At 42.3% G+C, this 19,893-nt stretch overlaps 1 protein-coding gene across 1 annotated transcript in view; it reads left to right on the forward strand.

The window, feature by feature from the left end:
• The window catches only part of COL4A1 (collagen type IV alpha 1 chain), a 149,164-nt gene that overhangs the window by 49,175 nt on the left and 80,096 nt on the right, over positions 1–19,893 (forward strand). The window contains exon 2 of the mRNA XM_064143765.1: positions 18,822–18,872. Coding sequence (XP_063999835.1) covers positions 18,822–18,872 — 51 coding nt within the window. The remainder of the gene's footprint in view (positions 1–18,821; positions 18,873–19,893) is intronic.

Raw genomic sequence — 19,893 nt, forward strand, 5'->3', positions numbered from 1 at the left:
TGCTGGGCCCAGTCCTGTTCAATATCTTTATTGATGGTCTGGACGAGGGGATTGAGTCCAACATCAGTAAGTTTGCAGATGGCACCAAGCTAGGAGCAGGTGTTGATCTGCTGGAAGGTAGGAGAGCCCTGCAGAGGGACCTGGACAGGCTGGATAGGTGGGCAGAGGCCAATGGGATGAGATTTAACAAGGCCAAGTGCAGGGTTCTGCACTTTGGCCACAACAATCCCAAGCAGCGCTACAGGCTGGGGACTGAGTGGCTGGAGAGCAGCCAGGAGGAAAGGGACCTGGGGGTACTGATAGATAGTAAGCTGAAGATGAGCCAGCAGTGTGCCCAGGTGGCCAAGAGAGCCAATGGCATCCTGGCCTGCATCAGGAACAGTGTGGCCAGTAGGACAAGGGAGGTTATTCTTCCCCTGTACTCAGCACTGGTCAGGCCACACCTTGAGTACTGTGTCCAGTTCTGGGCTCCTCAATTCAAGAGAGATGTTGAGGTGCTGAAACGTGTCCAGAGAAGGGCGACAAAGCTGGTGAGGGGCCTGGAACACAAACCCTATGAGGACAGGCTGAGGGAGCTGGGGTCGTTTAGCCTGGAGAAGAGGAAGCTCAGGGGGGACCTCATTGCTGTCTACAACTACCTGAAGGGAGGTTGTAGCCAGGTAGGGAGTTGGTTTCTTCTTCCAGGCAACCAGCAACAGAACAAGGGGACACAGTCTCAAGTTGTGCTGGGGGAGGTCTAGGCTGGATGTTAGGAGGAAGTTGTTGTCAGAGAGAGTGATTGGCATTGGAATGGGCTGCCCAGGGAGGTGGTGGAGTCACCATCCCTGGAGGTGTTCAAGCAAAGCCTGGATGAGGCACTTGGTGCCATGGTCTAGTTGACTGGCTAGGGCTGGGTGCTAGGTTGGACTGGATGATCCTGGAGGTCTCTTCCAACCTGGTTGATTCTATGAATTTCTAGTATACTTAAGGACATTTAGACATTTTAAGCATCTTTAGCAAAGCTCCACACTGTGCACGCTGTATGGATGTATTCTGGATGACATATCTAACAGAAGTGTTCACAATCTGGGAGTGCTCTAGGAAAGAGCATTGGGTAGGTCCTTTTCAACATCTTTCAAGGGTTCTCTGAAATTTGCAAAGTATGGCATGAAGCCATGTTGGTAGTGCCACAATGTATGATTTTTCTGTTACAAATGAGATTGGTTAAGCTTGAAGTCTTGAAGTCACTCTACAATTAACTGTTGTTGTAAATTCAGTTCATATCCATAATGATATAAAGTCAATCAACCTATTTTGGAGAAAAAAAAGAGGACACACTCTCTTATCCATATTGGGTAAGATATTGTTAATATATCCACAACCATAGGAAATGAAGTTATTAAATGGATGTTATACAGATATAGAAATTGGGAAGTACCCCCCAGATTTATTCAAGATTCATTAATAAGTGGAATTTACACTGTTGGAGAAGGGAATATGATCTAGTAGGAGGTATCCCTGCCTATGACGGTGGGTTGGAACTAGGTTGTCTTTGAGGTACCTTCCAACCTGAACCATTCTATGATTCTATGAATATTTCTTTTAAAGGTAAACTCTGGGGATCTCCATCCTTTTCTGTCACAACAGCATGCAGTAATGGCTCTATTTCAGCTTACCAGTTTATCTCAGTGCCTGATGAAATGTGAAGTGCCTGTGATAATTAAATTGCTTGAAGCTCATGTGAGTCTTAAAGCCCCTATACCAGGCTGCTCCTGGACAACTGAACCTGTGTTCCTGTCTGTATCATCCTACCCTTTCACTGGGGAAGCAATTTCTTATTTTATTTTTTTACCTCAGAATAAAGGTACTTCAGTAAGCTAAAATGAACCATTAATGAAACTTGAGGGAAAAAAGTAACTTTTAGTCTTCATGTAGTTTAATCCCAGGATGGGTTTAGTGTGTGCCAGTGGCAGCACATGCAGCACAAGAGTAAGGATGGAATTGCAGAAGGGAAAGAACAAACCTGTGGCATGTCCCACCAGGACTGGGATCTATGACTTCACTGAGTTGCAGCAGAAATGTCCTTTCTTGTGTCCTTCCTTGTGTGCTTTGAACTTCTTATTGCCAGGATGTTTTTTGGAAAGAGCTCTGAAATTGATATTCAGCCTTCTCCTAGAGTAGTCCATAGAATCATAGAATCAACCAGGTTGGAAGAGACCTCCAAGATCATCCAGTCCAACCTAGCACCCAGCCCTAGCCAGTCAACTAGACCACGGCACTAAGTGCCTCATCCAGTCTTTTCTTGAAGACCCCCAGGGATGGTGCCTCCACCACCTCCCTGGGCAGCCCATTCCAATGGGAAATCACTCTCTCTGTGAAGAACTTCTTCCTAACATCCAGCCTATACCTACCCTGGCACAACTTGAGACTGTGTCCCCTTGTTCTATTGCTGGTTGCCTGGCAGAAGAGGCCACCCCCCACCTGGCTACAATGCCCCTTCAGGTAGTTGTAGACAGCAGTGAGGTCCCCCCTGAGCCTCCTCTTCTCCAGGCTAAACAGGCCCAGCTCCCTCAACCTCTCCTCATAGGATTTGTGCTCCAGGCCCCTCACCAGCTTTGTTGCCCTTTGTTGTTTATTAATTTCAGAAATTTTTATTTTTACAAAGAATGATATCTTTCATATTGAGCTTATTACTGGGTGGAGAAGCTTGTTGTTTTAAATTCTAACTAGCAAGGAAGGATGTTGAAGCCTGTTAGTGTCTGCTTTCTTGTTATTAGTAAGTGGAAGAAACCTTATACCTGAGCATTATCTGGCTGCTTCTTACTGCTTTTAAATAAACTGCTCACGAAACATTTACAGCTCTATCAGTGTTCATCAATGTTTGCACTTCTGCTGACCTCTGCATGTGGAATGCAGGTTAGGCAAATGTTTAATTTTACTCAGCTCTAGCTTTTCCATCACTCAGGAAGCTGCCACAGAAATGAATGGATTTTCAGCTCCTCTTCTAAATCGTGTTCTTTCCGGTTCTGCAATGCAAGCTGTTTACTTCTCTTTTTTGTACTTAATTAGCATGTCATTTTGGTAAACTGTCAGATATTAAACACTCCCCTGCATCTTCACAAAGCATGTTTTTATTTACCAAATACAGTCAGCAACTGAAGTGGTACAATAAAAATTATGCCATATGCTTTACAAGGGGGGGGGGGGTGTGTGGAAATCAACTTTTGTCAGCTTCCTGTCTAGTCAACAAAGAAGCATAAAAGAAAAGAGAGGGCTGACGAGTTTGTTTCCTTTTGCATCTGGCAAATGTTGCATACCAAAATAACATTTCCTGTCTATTTTGCTCTAAGCCTCCAACACTTCAAATGTTTATTAAAGCTAGATTTTCAAATGTCAATTTTGAAAAATACAGGTTTGAGAAATTTCTGTCTGTTTTTCATTTTGGGCCAGACAAGTAAATTAGAGTACATGTGGCCAGCACTGATTTGTCCTTGTGACTGGGATTTAAAAATGTTGGAAGAATCCAATTAACCAGATGTGTTACTAGAAGTGGATTCCACAGTTGGAAAGGGGAAAAAATAACTGTTTGACAGTCCACCTAGGTTAGTCTACAACTACCTGAAGGGACATTGTAGCCAGGTGGGGTTGGTCTCTTCTCCCAGGCAACCAGCAACAGAACAAGGGGACACAGTCTCAAGTTGTGCCAGGGGAAGTATAGGCTGGATGTTAGGAGGAAGTTGTTGGCAGAGAGAGTGATTGGCATTGGAATGGGCTGCCCAGGGAGGTGGTGGAGGCACTGTCCCTGGAGGTGTTCAGGCAAAGCCTGGATGAGGCACTTAGTGCCATGGTCTAGGTGACTGGCTAGGGCTGGGTGCTAGGTTGGCCTGGATGATGTTGGAGGTCTCTTCCAACCTGGTTGATTCTATGATTCTAGTCTTTAGTTACTGATTTTGAGACAAATTACTCTTTAGTAGATTTAGTTACTTGCAGTGCAAAAAGGTTACAGGCCATTTGTGAGTGAAAATGTTTTCTGGACTGAAAATCTGATTTATATAGGCAGAGCTGACATCACAGTTTCTGCCAGTGTGAATATTCTGGTGTGTTTACCTTGTGACTCACATTCCCCTTCTCCGAACTCCTTTATGCTGTAGAGCTCTTAAATAAGAACGCCTCAAGTGTGGATTTAATAGGACAAAGTATAGATTTTTAGACCTAAGTCACCCTTTTTTCCCGTAGAAATTTGAAGGCCATCAGATGACTGAGCAAGATGAAAACATCCCTAAAGTGATGTGATCTACCCACTCTCTGTAAGCTTGAAGCACAGAAATGCCCTGAGGTCTTCCAAGTAATACAAGTCATTGCTGGCTTTTACACCCCAGTGTGGCCATAATGCTGCTTATCAGGTGGCAGAAGATGTAGACTCCTCTCCTTGGCTCCTAATTCTGTAGAATTGCATTTTGTAGAATAAGCTTTGGTAAAGCTTATCTTCTTTCCTTATTTGAAGTCAGGTTCAAGGGATTCATAAACTATGAGTACACAACTGTGTGAAAGAGAGAGACCGTTGCTCACTGCGGGGAGTATTTCCTTGCTTCTGGCATTGCTTGTGTAGTATCTAGAGCCAGCACCTTGCTCCAGATGTGAGGTGGTGTCTCAGCCTTGAGGCATTGTAAAGTTCTTGCAAAGGAAGTTGCGAACTGAAACAGTGATTTGGGGGCTGCTTCTCAGTTATCTGCTGGATTGCTGACCTTTGCAGGTGGTTTGATGATTTGGGATTGTCTTGTTTGTTTTGTTTGTTTGTGTTTTTAATTTGGCTTTTATTGTTATACCTAGACCCTCTCTTCAAAAAACAGCACTACATGGTTAGGCCCCTGAGTATTACCACTTAGTGCTTCTCAGAAATAATTGAACAGGGCTTTGGGATCATTTGTTGCAATAGCAGATGAAAGATAATGCACTTTTTTGCCCCTTTGTCTTTGTGCTTCTGAGCAGTAGTCGAGCCTTCACTTTTTCAGCAAGCAAGGGCTCTTGTAAAACCATGAACTTTGCATTTGAACTGTGTATCTCTCGCAAGTTGGGATGCTTCAACAGCCGTGGTTGTAGCCATCTGGGGTCTTTCAATATGGAGCAATGTCCTTTGAAATGTAACTAGAACTGAGTGAAGCATTTCTGGAGTGTGGAGTCTTTTGGAGAAAAGATACTGCTGTGTCTTGAAGAGAAAGCAGCTCATAGTCAACGACAGGAGGAAAACACAGTGTTCATAGAATCATAGAATCAACCAGGTTGGAAGAGACCTCCAAGATCATCCAGTCCAACCTATCCATCTATTAAGGAGGAGAGAAACTAGTGCTTCCCACCGTGGCTTTTTAGGAGTAGAAACAGATAAATGACTGATGATTTACTACAGTTTATGACAATTTATTGCAATTTAACTGCACTGAAGCTGTAAGTTAAGGTACCCGGATAGATTGATGGCTGTCGATTTGCTCAATTACTTGAGAAGAACACATAGGGTAAACTTCTGGTGTGATTTCCAGTTCAGAGATTGTGGCAGGGTTATAATGCAAATGCTGCTAAAACAGATTTCCCCTCAAGAAGATACTCTTCCAATTTTAGGCCTACCTCGTGATGCTGCAGTTTTTAGAAGTGGCTGTCTGCAAAGAACTGGCTGTCTTTCACTTGAGCAATGAAATGCAGCTTTTTTTAGTCTAGCAGTGGTATTGCTGTGGGATGAACCTGTTTGGAAGAGTTTGGAGATCTATGGGGAGAAAAGTGGGTTTATAAATTCAAGTTTTGTGTTTATTTTGTCTGACTGATAAGTAGACTAAACACACTCCATGATTTTTAAATCTCATGTTTAGAAGGATATTGAACTCCTGTAGTTGCAACTGTGGTCCAGAATACTGTAAGGTTCTTAAAATGTACCAATTAATTCCTCATTATAACAACTTTATGACTCTTTGTTAAGTCTGCTGGCCAGAGTGATGCTGTCACTGTCTTACCTGTCGCCTCTTCGCAGTGTTACTGAGGACACAAGTGGGCTAACTTCCCATCTAGTATTGTGAAATATGAATAAATAGTTTGTATTCATGATTATTGATTTATTATTTAATTGTCAGGTTCCTTTTAGAAGAAAAGACAACTTAAGATGAAATAAGCATTGCTTTAATCAAGAAATTATTTAGACTGCTCTGATAAGTTCACAAAATAAAAATTATATACAATCTAGTTAAAGTTGATAGTCTTTAAATACTCTGTCTGACAGAGTCCTCCTGGGAGGCTTTCGATGACAAGTTGTATATACCTGCAGTATGCCATGGATGAGAGAGGGGACTTCCCTCAAGGTTTTCCTTGCAGAAGCTGCAGCATTTGTCAGATAGACTACAGAGCACAGAACCATAGAATAGCATGAGTTGAAAGTGTCCTTTAAAGGTCCTCCAGTCCAACCCCCCTGCAGTCATCTTCAACTAAAGCAGGTTGCTCAGAGCCCCAAACACCAGATGTGTATCTGGTCCAGGAATGGGGCATCTACTTCCTCTCTACATATCTGAGCCAGTGCCTCACCACCCTCTGCATAAAATACTTCCTTCTATCTTGTCTGAATCTCCCTCTTTATTTTAAAACTGATACCCTTTGTCCTGTCACAACAGACCCTACTAAGATGTCTGTCCCCATAGGGGCAAATTGTCTTGGTAACAGGATGTTGCAGCACCTCTTGTCAGACAGGGCTTCTCTTTGGCGATGCTCACACCATACAGATACAGCCACAGCTTCAAGGGCATCTCCATGGCAGTGATCAGTCTGTGCTGAGGAACTGCTTTCTGTGCATGTGCTTGCTGCAAGTACTGCACAGCCACATAAAGCTACAGTTTCCTAACTCATGCAGAATCTGTCTCGGGGAGAGCTGCAAGGTGAGACACTGGGGATGGGGAGCAAAGGATGAAGCAGGAGGAAGTACATGCTGTTCATGCACTGTATGTGATGTGGAGGCAGGAGGCCTCCTGGGCAAGATCTGGCCCAGGGTAATTTTGTTAACCTGCATCTACATACAGCCTGGGCTGGTGATGAATCAGACTGTGAGAGGGTGTAAATGGGAAGTTAGGAGTTGCATGAGCAAAAATGCAGTACTGTGAGTCCACCCAGAGGAAAGCCATGCTCAGGTAGCATGGATTTCTAACCACAGCAGTCTGTATCTGCACAGGAATGCACATCACCCGCGTTCCTTCTCTGGGCTCAAGCCTAGAAGTTGAGTTTATCTTGTGCCTTTCTCACATTCCTTGGTGTGCATCCCAACTAAGAGGATTTTGCCTCTCCGTTTATTTAGTCTAAGCAAGGATGGATGAGGGAGAAGTCCTTTGCTTCCCAGCGCTGTGGTTTTTTAAAGCTGTTAGTTCTAAATGTATTTGTTTATGTTGATGTTCTTGTTTATCAGCTAAGGGAAAGGAAAGCACCACTCATGGACTTGCTGTAAACATTTGCAAAATCACTTCACTGGCTTCCTGCATATCTCTACTCAGGCATATCCTTTGCTTTCAGGCTTACAGAAAAGGGCTGAGGGTAGCTTGGGTGCTGGAGGGCTGTGCCTGCCCTGCAAACTTGTGGACATGAGGATTTGGTCAGGCAGTGACAGTCATCTCTTCTTTTGCTCCCCAGTGCTGCTTGGAGAGGGCTGCTGTGTGTGAGAGGAGGGAGTCCACCATGGCAGTTTCCTCTCAGCCTGGTTCTGCCTCTGGCCTGAGTCAGGGAAGCACTAGGAGGTGGAGGTGCCTGGGAGGGGCTGCACTGCTTGGTGGTGTTCTGTTCTGTCTGGCTGCTGGGGCAGGCTTTCAGCTGCACCAAGCACACATAATCCAACTTATTACAAGTAGCCTTATGACTGTGAAAATGGGGCTGCATGCTGAAAAACAAAAGGCACAGAGGCCAGAGAAGCTACAAGGCATTTCTAGAAAGCAGCTCAGCCTCTGACTGGGATGTACTGAGAGGAGAGCAAAGAGGCTGATGTCATCACCGGGCACACTGGCAGAGACAGCAGTTACGGAACATCGCTGTAATGACACCATTTCAATCCTGCCAGGCTGTGACTAAATCCAGTCTTGTCCCTCTTTGTAAGGGATGAGGTGGTTGTGCAGATCCATCTGGGAAAGCGTCAAGAAAAAACGAACTTGCAGGATTTGTTTCAAGCTGCAATTGCTCTACCTCATGAATGAGAATGAAGTTTGATGTTTGAATTCCCTTCAGCAAGTTAGAAGGCAGCGTGTTTGGATCTGTGTCATGTAGGGCGAGGAACAATTTGCTCTGTAAGCTCCAAAGCAGTTGCATATGAGGCAGGTGATAAGCTCTGCAACAGACATGGTGGTTCTGCAACAGACATGGTGGTTCTGCAACAGGTTTTTGTGTCCTCCCCTCAGATTTGTCAGCAAGGTGAGGAATGGGAGCTTCTCACCTGTTTGCCCATTAAGAAAGTAGAAAAGTAGGATGGGGATTATTGGAAATAATTATCATTATCAAAACTATGAATGGTCATGCCCTATGAAATCTATTCCTGAAAGTGCTTGCCTCTGGATGTCAGAAAGTTCTGCAGTGTGCTGTGACCTCAGATGTTGATGAAGAAACACCAGTATCTGTAACACCAGATGAAGAAACATCAGTATCTGTAAACATCAGAGGACCCTACTGGCACCTGTAATTTTTTTCACTTATTTGAAAAATCTAACTGAAAGCAAAGTTCTTAAATAGGATATGAAAGAAACTGGACTGATACTCAGGTGGTAAATACAGTATTCTCTGTTTGCTGGAGGCTAAGTGGTTTCTGTCAATCTCTGGAAACAGACCTTCTAGAAGATGATAATGATGAGGGGCTTCATATGTTAATGCAATTAGTAGTCACAAACCAGTTATCTGCTTTGACCTGTGCAGAACTGTGTGGTATAAAGTGATACTCTGAACATTTCACTAAGTAAGCAAATAGCTTGATTGTTGCCAGAGCTTCCTGTAAAAGAATGGACATAGAGGAAGCAGTTGCTTTACATCTCATTTTTGTCCAAATATGGAACAACAGGAATAACTTTATACTTCCTGTGAACTAACTGGAAGCCCCCCTGGATTTGCATTGCTTTGTGGAAATGATGTTCACATCACCAACAGGAAAGTCATGTTCACAGAACGTCTTTCAGGGGACTCCCATGACCCTACCTCCAGGACAGACCCCTAGGGAATTTGGAAAAGAATGTGAAAAATGAGGCCCCAGTAACAAAACATTTCAGCTCTATCAATCTGGTGTTCTTCTGACTAAGAAGATGTAACTTTTTTTTTAAACATATTTTTATTAAGTGCTTCCAGATGATGCTCATTTGCAGAATATTTTCTAAAATAATGAACGTGAAGCATTTTAAAATTAATTAATATGCCCTTGAGTGGCTAAAGAATGCTTAGGACCTCTGATAAGAATCTGTGGTTTGTCTGCAGTTTTTGTATGAACATCCTGTAGGATTCTAGTAATGCTAAAAGCAACAACAAGAAAACAACCCTCCCCCCAGCACTGCCAAACAGAAAAAAATGCTGCCACAAACCACCATGTCCCCCTGTGTCCCAAGATGCATAATGGCTTTTCTTCTGATTGTGTTCTATAGAGGGTTTCTTAAAATCAGTTGATATCCTGAGGGTTGTACAAAGCTTTTAAATAAAGCCCAGAGCTGAATTATAATGAGTAAAATGTCATTGTGCACAGTAGTGAGAGTTCAAATGCTGATTTATGTTTCTTTTCAAATATTACCAATATGTTAATTTGGGACTTGAAGATTCTCTCAGTAAAACAGGGTTACTTAGTTGAGGTACTGAGGCACTAGTACACTTGAAGTACCACTGTGTAAGTTTTTACAGGAGCTTTTTTCACCTGATCTAAAGCTATCCATCAATGATTTGTCAGAAGAACAGCTCTGCAGTGACAGAGACCACTTCTGCTTCCTTCTGTCCTACTTACATACATCAGCCTGCAGCTAGAGGAGGTATTCAGGAGAATGAGTATTTTCATTCTTCTTACCCATGCAAGGTTTAATGAGACTTTGGAGATTATTGGGTTGACCTTAGTTCTGTTGCTGAAATGTAGGCATTTGGTGCCATTTGAGATATTTACATAGGCCTGGCAGATATGACCTGAGACCTAGGGGAGACATTTTCCCACTTGGCCTGGCAGCTGGAGGCAAGTGGCATCCTACAGGATATCTTGAATGCCACTGTTTGTCTTTGCATTGTGAGTACTGGAGCTACAGAAAATGGAATCATAGAATCATAGAATCATAGAATCAACCAGGTTGGAAGAGACCTCCAAGATCATCGAGTCCAACCTAGCACCCAGCCCTAACCAATCAACTAGACCATGGCACTGAGTGCCTCAGCCAGGCTTTGCTTGAAGACCTCCAGGGACGGTGCCTCCACCACCTCCCTGGGCAGCCCATTCCAATGCCAATCACTCTCTCTGGCAAGAACTTCTTCCTGATATCCAGCCTATACCTACCCTGGCACAACTTGAGGCTGTGTCCCCTTGTTCTGTTGCTGGTTGCCTGGGAGAAGAGACCAACTCCCACCTGGCTACCACCTAACAGGAACTTCCAGTGATTGCTGACTAGAGCTGAACTTAGTTTGGTGACCTAGAAGGTGAAAGCTGTAAAATGAATAAGCTGTCCTTTGGTTCAGGGAATTCCCTTAACAGTCATAGTTGACGTCTACCCATGATTTTTGGGGGCAGGGGGGGAGATAAGCTGCCAACTCTTTTTTTTTTGAGGCAGGAAGGAGGAAAGACTGGAGCTTGCTGACATTGTAAAATCATAAAGTGTTCCCTTTTGTCTATCATTTATCTATCTGTAGACATCTGAAATTGTTTACAAATTAAATGAGAGCTGGCCTCAGTTTCTGTGCTCTGTTTTTAGTCCTGAAAATGAGGGCATGGCAATGTTCCTTTTCCTAAACCATTCTGAGGATTGAAGTTCAAATCAGCTTTCCATCAACTCCTGTAAGGGACAGACTTCACACTCTTCAGGCATTTTTACCAAAGCTAGCCACTTAGCACAGGCATTGCTAACAGCAATCACCCCTGTGCCAGCAGAGGCTGCAGGAGTGACCAAGGGTGAGACACAATGCACTAAGGCAGGACTAAGGGGAATGGAGCAAAGCTGGAGGTGGAGAGATTCAGACTGGAGATGAGGAAGAAGTTCTTCACCACGAGAGTGGTGAGAGCCTGGAATGGGTTGCCCAGGGAGGTGGTTGAAGCCCCATGGCTGGAGGTGTTTAAGGCCAGGCTGGGTGAGGCTCTGGCCAGCCTGATCTAGGGTATGGTGTCCCTGCCCACGGCAGGGGGGTTGGAGCTGGCTGATCCTTGTGGTCCCTTCTAACCCTGACTGATTCTATGATTCTAAGTCACTCTTTTCATTTCTGATCATCAAGAAGATGGCAGCCCTGCTGAAGCTTGTCTGCTCAGCTTGCTTTGCAGCTTCCTGCAGTTCTTGTGCGAGTTCTTGCACCAAGGTTTCCATTGTAATTGCCAATTAATACTACCTCTCATAAAAAGTCTTAATTGGTTCAATCTAGACTTAGTGCTTTATTCAATTTGAAGTGACTTTTTTGTTTAGGCATCGCAGTTAAACTGGTAGTGTTGTAGTGATGATAAACCTCTCTATGTACCATTGGTTCAAATTTCAATTTGAACAGAATTCCAAATCAGGTTTAAATTCCAGTTCAAACACTAAGGAAGACAGAGTGTAACCTTTAAAATTTATTACCTGGTGTGCTGTGACTGGAAGTGAGTGGATTTGTCAGCAATTTTTGACGAACTATTTGATTTGAGAATTGCCAAAATAAATATTGAAACTATAGTCTGTGGACAAAATAGTCAAAGATAAAATACTAAGACAAAGATAAAATATGAAGAATAATAAAATTGTTGAGAGAAAAAAAAAAATCAGAGGGTTTTTTTTTTTCCCAGGAATGTTCCAATAGTACAATTCAGCTTTTCTGAATTTTCTCCATTTGCTATGAGATAGGGAAATAAAAACTTGGACTCAGAAAGGAGTTTCTTTTTCTTGATGGCTACTCCCTTGAATTTCAGAGAATCCCACGTTCAGTTCAATGAGGAGCTTTGAATCCAGTCTTTAGCTTGCATATGGGTACCTCTGTACTAGGCAGTGCTTGAGAGATCTGCTGTCAGGCTTCTGTAGCGCAGTTTCATGCCCAGCTACTCAGTGCTTGTGGAGGCAGGATGAGAGCAAGTGGAGCCTTTATGCTCCAGTGCTTTGGACTGTCATTAAGAAAGGAAGATACTCACTTTCCCATCTCTGATCTAATAAGATTTCAGTGTGCCATGTGAAATTACATCATTTCAGTGGGAGAGAGTGGGTCAGATTTGCCTTTAAAATGCTCCCAGAGCACAGCAGGTTTCCTTGTCTAGGAGCAGTGAGCTCAGACCCTGTGAGGCAGAAGATGGTAGAACAAGCCTAACTCTGGCTCCAACAGTGCAAAGCTGTGTTTAGGAGAGTGCCTTTGAGGTCTTGTGGTTGGTTTGTTTTCTTTTAAGTAATGGCAAAGAAGAACCATAGAATCAACCAGGTTGGAAGAGACCTCTAAGATCATCCAGTCCAAACTAGCACCCAGCCCTGTCCAATCAACCAGACCATGGCACTGAGTGCCTCAGCCAGGCTTTTCTTGAACACCTCCAGGGACAGTGACTCCACCACCTCCCTGGGCAGCCCATTCCAATGCCAATCACTCTCTCTGGCAAGAACTTCTTCCTAACATCCAGCCTATACCTCCCCTGGCACAACTTGAGACTGTGTCCCCTTGTTCTATAGCTGGTTGCCTGGGAGAAGAAACCAACTCCCCACCTGGCTACAGCCTCCCTTCAGGTAGTTGTAGACAGCAATGAGGTCACCCCTGAGCCTCTTCTTCTCCAGAGCAACTGACTTAAGCTGAACCATCAGTTTGTTTCACCAGCGTTTTTACAGATATGTTTTAAAACCCTAATTGAGGCAGGACAGATTTAATTTCCCCACACAGAGCTCCTGTCAGCCAGTATACCTATATGTAACTTAACCTTTCAAAAATAACATTTACAAAACATGCTTGTAGCTAATGCCTATGTTAATACTAATCTATACCTTGTTCCTGATGGCTAAACAAAACTAGAAGCGTTTAAGTCTGTTATTTGGGTTTTTTTTTCCTTGCAAATCACATTTTTTATCCTTTTGTTTAAAAGCAGTATGGTTAGATATAGATATAGAAGCTTTTCATCCTGGCATGTTTGTTTAAGAATAAAAGAAGATTTTACACTGTCCAAGTGGAGCCATCTGTTTCCATAATCTAAAGTAAATCTAATAGTAGAAAGACAAATAACTGCATTTTGCTAACTTGCTAAGACAGTCTGGATTCTTTGGGTATCCTCTGCGCTTTAGCTAAGGATAGATCAGAATTTTTAACTTGTTTTGTTTTAAAGTTACTAATTGACTGCAAATTCAGTTAAGAAAAATATTGAAGTTAACTGAAATACAACAGTGGTTTCCCCTAATGGTGCTTATATAAAAGAGAGCAGTTTGTCTAATTCAATACAGTTATAGCTAAAGGGTAAAGAAAAGAATAGTAATACAGCTTGGGAGCTATTTTGAAGTTCTGAAGAGAGAAGAAAGTATGAGAGGAATGTGAGATAAGTGCCCTGCAGTTGGTATCACCTCCCTATTCCTGTATTTGGTGGGATGTGAAACTGAAGACTTTATTGATTCAGATTGTCAGCTACATGATTTGTACATACATGTGCTTAGGAAGAAGTGCAGTGCCAGGGGTAAGTCTTGGCCTTTCACTTTGAGACTAGGTTACTGTAAGGGTGGAAGGGGGTGGATTTTGTGGAAGAAGGAGATTCAGACTTAAAGCTCTCACTGTCAAACAACAGTCCCACTGGCATTACCATTCTTGATGTTTCAACCTGAAATGTATTGGAATTCAGCTCAAACGTGTAACTAAAGCAATGCAGAGTGGGAAATCTAGGCTGTTTTGTTAGAGAATATAATCAGTTTGTCATGTCTAAGCAGAAAATGTCACTTTGTCATGAATGAATCATGAGATAAGTGTGATTATTTTAACTTTTTGAAGCATATCACCTGTGAATCAGAAACACAGTCAACAGTCAGAGAATTTTCCTATCTGTGCTAGCCTCACCAGTCACCTGCTCACAGGATTTTCAGTCATTTGAAAGACATTGTACTTTGTGTAGAAGCGACAACATTCCCTGGAATGCAGTTTTTAGCACCAACAGAGTTAAGTAAACAATGAGAATGTTACTAAATTTCTACCTTAGAGAATGTTCTTTACAGGGTAATAGTTGAACTTGATTGATACCTGTGCTGTTAGTCTAAGCTGGTAGGCAGCTCAACAGCCGAAACTCAGCAAGCAGCATCTGAGCTGATGTGGGAAAGAGAACTACATTTTGTCTTGAAAAATGCAGTTCAGCTGGGGAGTGGGCCAAGAACTAACTTGGCCTTTGTATTTTTTTTTGAGATCTCTGTAGCCTCCAGAAATGATGCATGTCCAAATACGGCAGTATTGGACCTAGACTGCTCATCTGGCTGGCTGATTTGTTCCTGTGTGAGTTCCAAGCAGTAGTTCTGAAATGCCAGGAAAGTAGCTGGACATGTTAAAACAGGGCAAAACGCAGCAAAAGTCTGTAGTTATGATCTGCCAGATGTCTTACAGGCTGCCTTGCAGAGCAGAGTTTCTTCTATCTGCTGCAGGAACTTTCAGCAGCCTTCTCGACTCTATCACAGGGCTTTAGTACTTGTAAGATTTGGTTCGTGGGTGATGGAAGTTAGAGGTTTAGATTGGAACTTCCCATTCATTAGCAGTGCTTTTTAGAATTACATGTTAATATGATAGTAAGTGAATCAGTCAAATGCTCAGCATGCATGTAGTACATTCATATGCATAATCCTGAAGGGATGTAATCTTTTTATAGTTTAATAGTGATTTGCTAGAGTGATTCACTAAGCTTATCAGTTGCAGACAGTCTGGGAGAATGAAGCAGAACGGAAATGCTTGTCAAAAAATGAAGCAATTTGTATTGCTAAAATGAGCTGCTTCTGGGCTGGCTGATGCTTTGTGGGAGGAGTAAAATAAGATTAATGGCTTCAAATATTATATGAGACACTGGCCTGTGGTGCAAGTGAGCTCTGGCTGTTAGAAAACTGCTAGCCTACCATACAAACTAGGTGAGGTATCACAGTGCACCTGGCCCTATTCTTTGGATTAGTTCTGTGATTGGCTTCTAGACAAGGGGTAAAGAGCCTGCCTTTTTTGTCATCCTCTGCCAGTGATGCTTCCTGACCAGCACCATTCCTTCATTTTCTTGGCACTTGGAGGACAGCAGTAATTGCTCCAAGCTCCATATGGTTCCGGGGGAAGGAACTGTTTCAAAGAGGATGTCTGGGAGATAGAAAAAAACCTTTTTTTTCTTCATTTGTCTCATAATCTTTAGTCAGGTGTGTTGGAAAATCATGAACTGGGTTCTTTGTACCATGAGACTGATTTAAAATCATAGAAGCTTAGATGCATGGTATCAAGTTACCTTGTCATGAATATCTTTATTACTTTAGGGTGAAGTTTCCCACTTATGACCTGAAAGTGTAAGATTTCTAAGTCATTCCTATATGAGTACCAGAAATGCAGACCTCTGTGTTCACAGTTGAGAAGATACTCAGCTGAATTTTTAATGCTTTCCAAGACATTAAGAGCTTTTGTTATGCTGGGTCAAATTCTGTAACTTTTAGCCTTCCATATGCACTTTTCTTTCCATTTCCCCCCTTGTTTCCGTGAACAGCCTTTAGTCTTTTCTGCTTACTTCAGTCTCTGTTGCTTAGTTCTCCAAAGTGTGTTTCATTTTCATTGAAAATAGACATCCAAAATAGGTGAGATGAGTCCCAGACCAGAAGTTCTTTTTTCTTGCCACTGAATAAAGAGGGACTACTCACTAGTAGAGGTGTTTGCACCTATGCTGAGTTCAGTGAACCCAGACCCTGATTACTGTAACCATCTCTCTCTCTCTCTCTGTTTCTCACCTCATTAGTTAGAAGTCTCTTTGGCTTCCTTAAATTGGCCTTTGATCCCTAAGCTGATTCCAGTCTGACCCTCTCATCTCCTCAGAGAACCAAGAGAAAGAACCTCATACTTCCCTCTACTATGTGCAGAATGTTATGACATCCTTCAGACTCCAAAGTACATTTTAGTAGCTGAGGATAATTCTATCATTGCAGGCCAACCTTCTGTCCACCAGCAAAGGCTACAGACAGGGGCAGTAGAAGACAATGCTTCTGTAAAATAGAGGCAGAGTTTTGTAGTGGCTTGTTTGGGCATATCAGGCTGCTGCGTTTGCCTGCAGATAGGATCTTACGTAGCTGTGCTCCCAGGTGCTCTGTACCTTCTTGCCTTCCACAGCTTTGGTTATTCTAATCTGAGGTTTAAGGAACAGGAAAAAATAAATATAATGGTGTCATTTTGGGGAGCAGAGAAAGAGACCTGAAAAAAACAAAATCTGTTCTCCTGTTCAGTGCTAAATTTAAGAACAAAAGCCCACTTAAAAATAAATAACAACATACTTAATTTCTAAGATGGTGCATGCTAAATAACAGGCTGAAGGAAATCTGTGAGGATTAACCAGAAAACAGATGTTTGTAATGATTCAATTACGTCTTTTAATTATGTTCCCAGATGCAATTAAAACAGACTTCTTCTGAATTTAAGGGATGTGTTGATAAAACTGATAACATTCTACATGATGCTGGAGGAGGAAGTATGAGCTGCAAGCATGCGTCCTCCAGCTCTGATCTCATCAGCTCTGAAAAACTGGGAACGGTCATACTGGGTCGCGTTTTGAAATGGGAGGCCCAATGTTTTTCCAGGCATAACCATGTACCACGAGGAGTAAAGTGAATTATTTACTGGGTGGCACTTTTCCGCCTTGTTCGGCACCGAGTTGGTGTTGCAAGATGTGTTGGCATAATTTTCAGATCTACTTTGCTATCTGCAGTTTATGATAAACACTCATTCTAATCACAGAATCAACCAGGTTAGAAGAGACCTCCAAGATCATCCAGTCCAACCTAGCACCCAGCCCTAGCCAGTCAACTAGACCATGGCACTAAGTGCCTCAGCCAGGCTTTTCTTGAACACCTCCAGGGACGGTGCCTCCACCACCTCCCTGGGCAGCCCATTCCAATGGCAAATCACTCAGTGTTAATGTTCATCTTCCTGTGCATTTATAGTATCATATGGTAAAATGCTGTCATCATGTAAGGGGAAAAAAGTGATTATTTTTGCTTGGTGAATTTGGAGAACATTTGTCTTCAAACAGCAAATTCGGTGGTTCTACATACAGAAGAAAAGATCAAAAGATCTCAGCAAAATCAACCCATTATTCAGGAGCTGATACTTCATTTTTACTGGATGACCTTTGATGCTTTACTTTGAAAGAAGTTGTGGGTTGTTTTTTTTCCAAGCAAAAATGTTACTGTATTATTACCAGAGTGATTTTATTTATTGGCCTTGTTGGAGGTTTTCCAAATCTAAAATGGATTAGGTACCTTCTCTCTTAATTTCCTAGAAGTACCAAGGTCCCAGCAGACTGCAGAGCTCGCAGGTGGGAGGAGATATCCAGCATGCATGCAGAGAGGTGGCTCTGGAGAGGTGCTGTCCCTGACTTCATCTAGGTAGTGGCTCAATGCGGCTGCTGAAGGATGCTTTGTGCATTACTGGAGTAATCACCAATACAAACATTCTTGTTTGTTTCTGAGGGTCATGACAACAGTAAAAGCAATAGTCTGCTGAGTAATTCACTGGCTGCTTCATCGCTATGAGGAAGAAAAGTGGGGAGTAGCCCAACTGCGCATAAGTGCACAGAAATAATTTGGTCATACAAAGTGACTGTCTATAAGGACTAGAACCCTGGAGCTAGACATGGCCTAGCCAGTAAACATTTGCAGTTGTCTCCATACCTAATAAGCAGTTTGCTCTCTGATGGACTGTGGTTTGGTATGATTTGATAAAGTATGTCCAGGTGTAATTATTGATAAAGTTTTCTGTGGTAGTTATGTCAGTACTGAAATTTTAAGTCTATTCTCTTGCTCTCTGAAGATTAGAAATTACTGATTTAAAACAAAACAATAAATCAATATTAGGAGATCTCATTTTAAACATCAAAGGGATAGACAACATGTTCTGTGTTCTGAAAAGATATAAACCCCGGATCTGGTATTTTTCTCCTTAAGTGTATAAGATAAATCGTGAACTGTCTTTTATGCTCCAAGCAATGGGACATATTTATAGATAATATAAGAATGCAAGCCATTTATTAACATAAACTGATAGTAATGAGGCACTTCTATGACTGGATTGATTTTGATTTAAATATTAAACATTCTATTGGGCTTTGAAAGTGTGACTATGGAATCCTAGAGGAGAATACACTTGTTTGAAGCTGAGATGTTCATATTGGTAGATACAGAATATATACATATTCTATAAAACTGAGGGGGTTTTTTAAATGGTGGCCCAAAAGACAATGATTTAGAAGTGATATAACAGTTTTCTACAATTAAAAGCTATGGAAGGCTTTTTCAAGGCATCTTTTATTGGACTGCAACTGAGACGAGAAGTGTGCATCTATATAAAGATACTAAAGTATTATGTTTGGTTTAAGTGAGCATTCTCCATATTGACCAGCCTTACTGTCAGGGTGCTGACGTCCCTGGCCCATTGCAGTATGTTCTGCCTGTCCCTTGGTTCAAACAATTAATCCTCAATTTCTCTTTTATTTTCAGGGTTGTTCCGGTTGTGGAAAATGTGACTGCAGTGGAGTGAAGGGGCAAAAGGTGAGTATGTCAGCTCTCTCCACTTAATTTTCTTGCTTATTTAAACCACATAGTGTATAATCTACAAGGAGGCAGGTAAGTCATTGGTTTCAGTGAACACTTGCATGCCTCAGGGCATTGCCAAGGCCAGGCCATGCACACTTCAGCAGGGTTTCCAAAAAGTAACTCAACTTGCTTAGTGTCTGCAGTAGCAGTGCAAGAGGTGTAGGAAAGGGTCAAATGACCTCACTGTGAAGTGAAGCCCCCTAGCCTGGTTCTAGGCCAAGCTTTCCCTCTTTTCCCGTTGAGTGGGGTGCTAACCTGACGTTCTTGCCTTTGCTATGCCTCATCTCCAGTCTTTATACTGGGTAACAGGCTTGACATCCTGACCGCCTCTGGGAGTGATGTGAACAGTTCAGTTCAGAAATGCTCCCTTCAGCCCACTATGCAGATTGCTTTCCAGGAAGGCTGTGATGCATCATGAGCAACATACCCTGACCAGAGTTAGCTCTAGGAGGCAATGACCCGCAGTAGGAAGAAGGAGGTTAATAATCAACTTAAATACAGGCAAATGTTGCAGGTCAAGTAAAACAAAACAAAACGAAAAATCATGTCTTTTTGACAGAACCTTACAAATGAGTCTTGAAGTTCCCATTCAGCTATCCAAACTTTATGTGTATGAAACAGAAAAGGCACTTGAAAAGGCAGTAATGAAGAAAAAATGTATTGCACTTAAGCATTCCATGAATTCCCCCTGTAAATTACTTGCTTTTGTAAATATTGTAGACATTCAATCACTCTCCTTATCTCTTCCAATTTGCCTGTGGAGATTTTCATCTACAGAGTGTTTTGTTGTGCATGCACATGTACTTTATATCTACCAGTTTAAAGGAGTGCAAACTAAAGGTTGTATCATCCTGTGGTTGCACTGGGAACATCTTTTGAGTAAATTGCTTAGGTCACCCAGAAGACTGCTTAAAAGAGCAATACAAAATCCTTATTTCTTCTGTGTTTGTGGGGGTTATTTTTGTTGTTGTTTGTT

This window comes from Pogoniulus pusillus, chromosome 5, assembly GCF_015220805.1.
Source record: "Pogoniulus pusillus isolate bPogPus1 chromosome 5, bPogPus1.pri, whole genome shotgun sequence".
Classification (NCBI taxonomy): Eukaryota; Metazoa; Chordata; class Aves; order Piciformes; family Lybiidae; genus Pogoniulus; species Pogoniulus pusillus.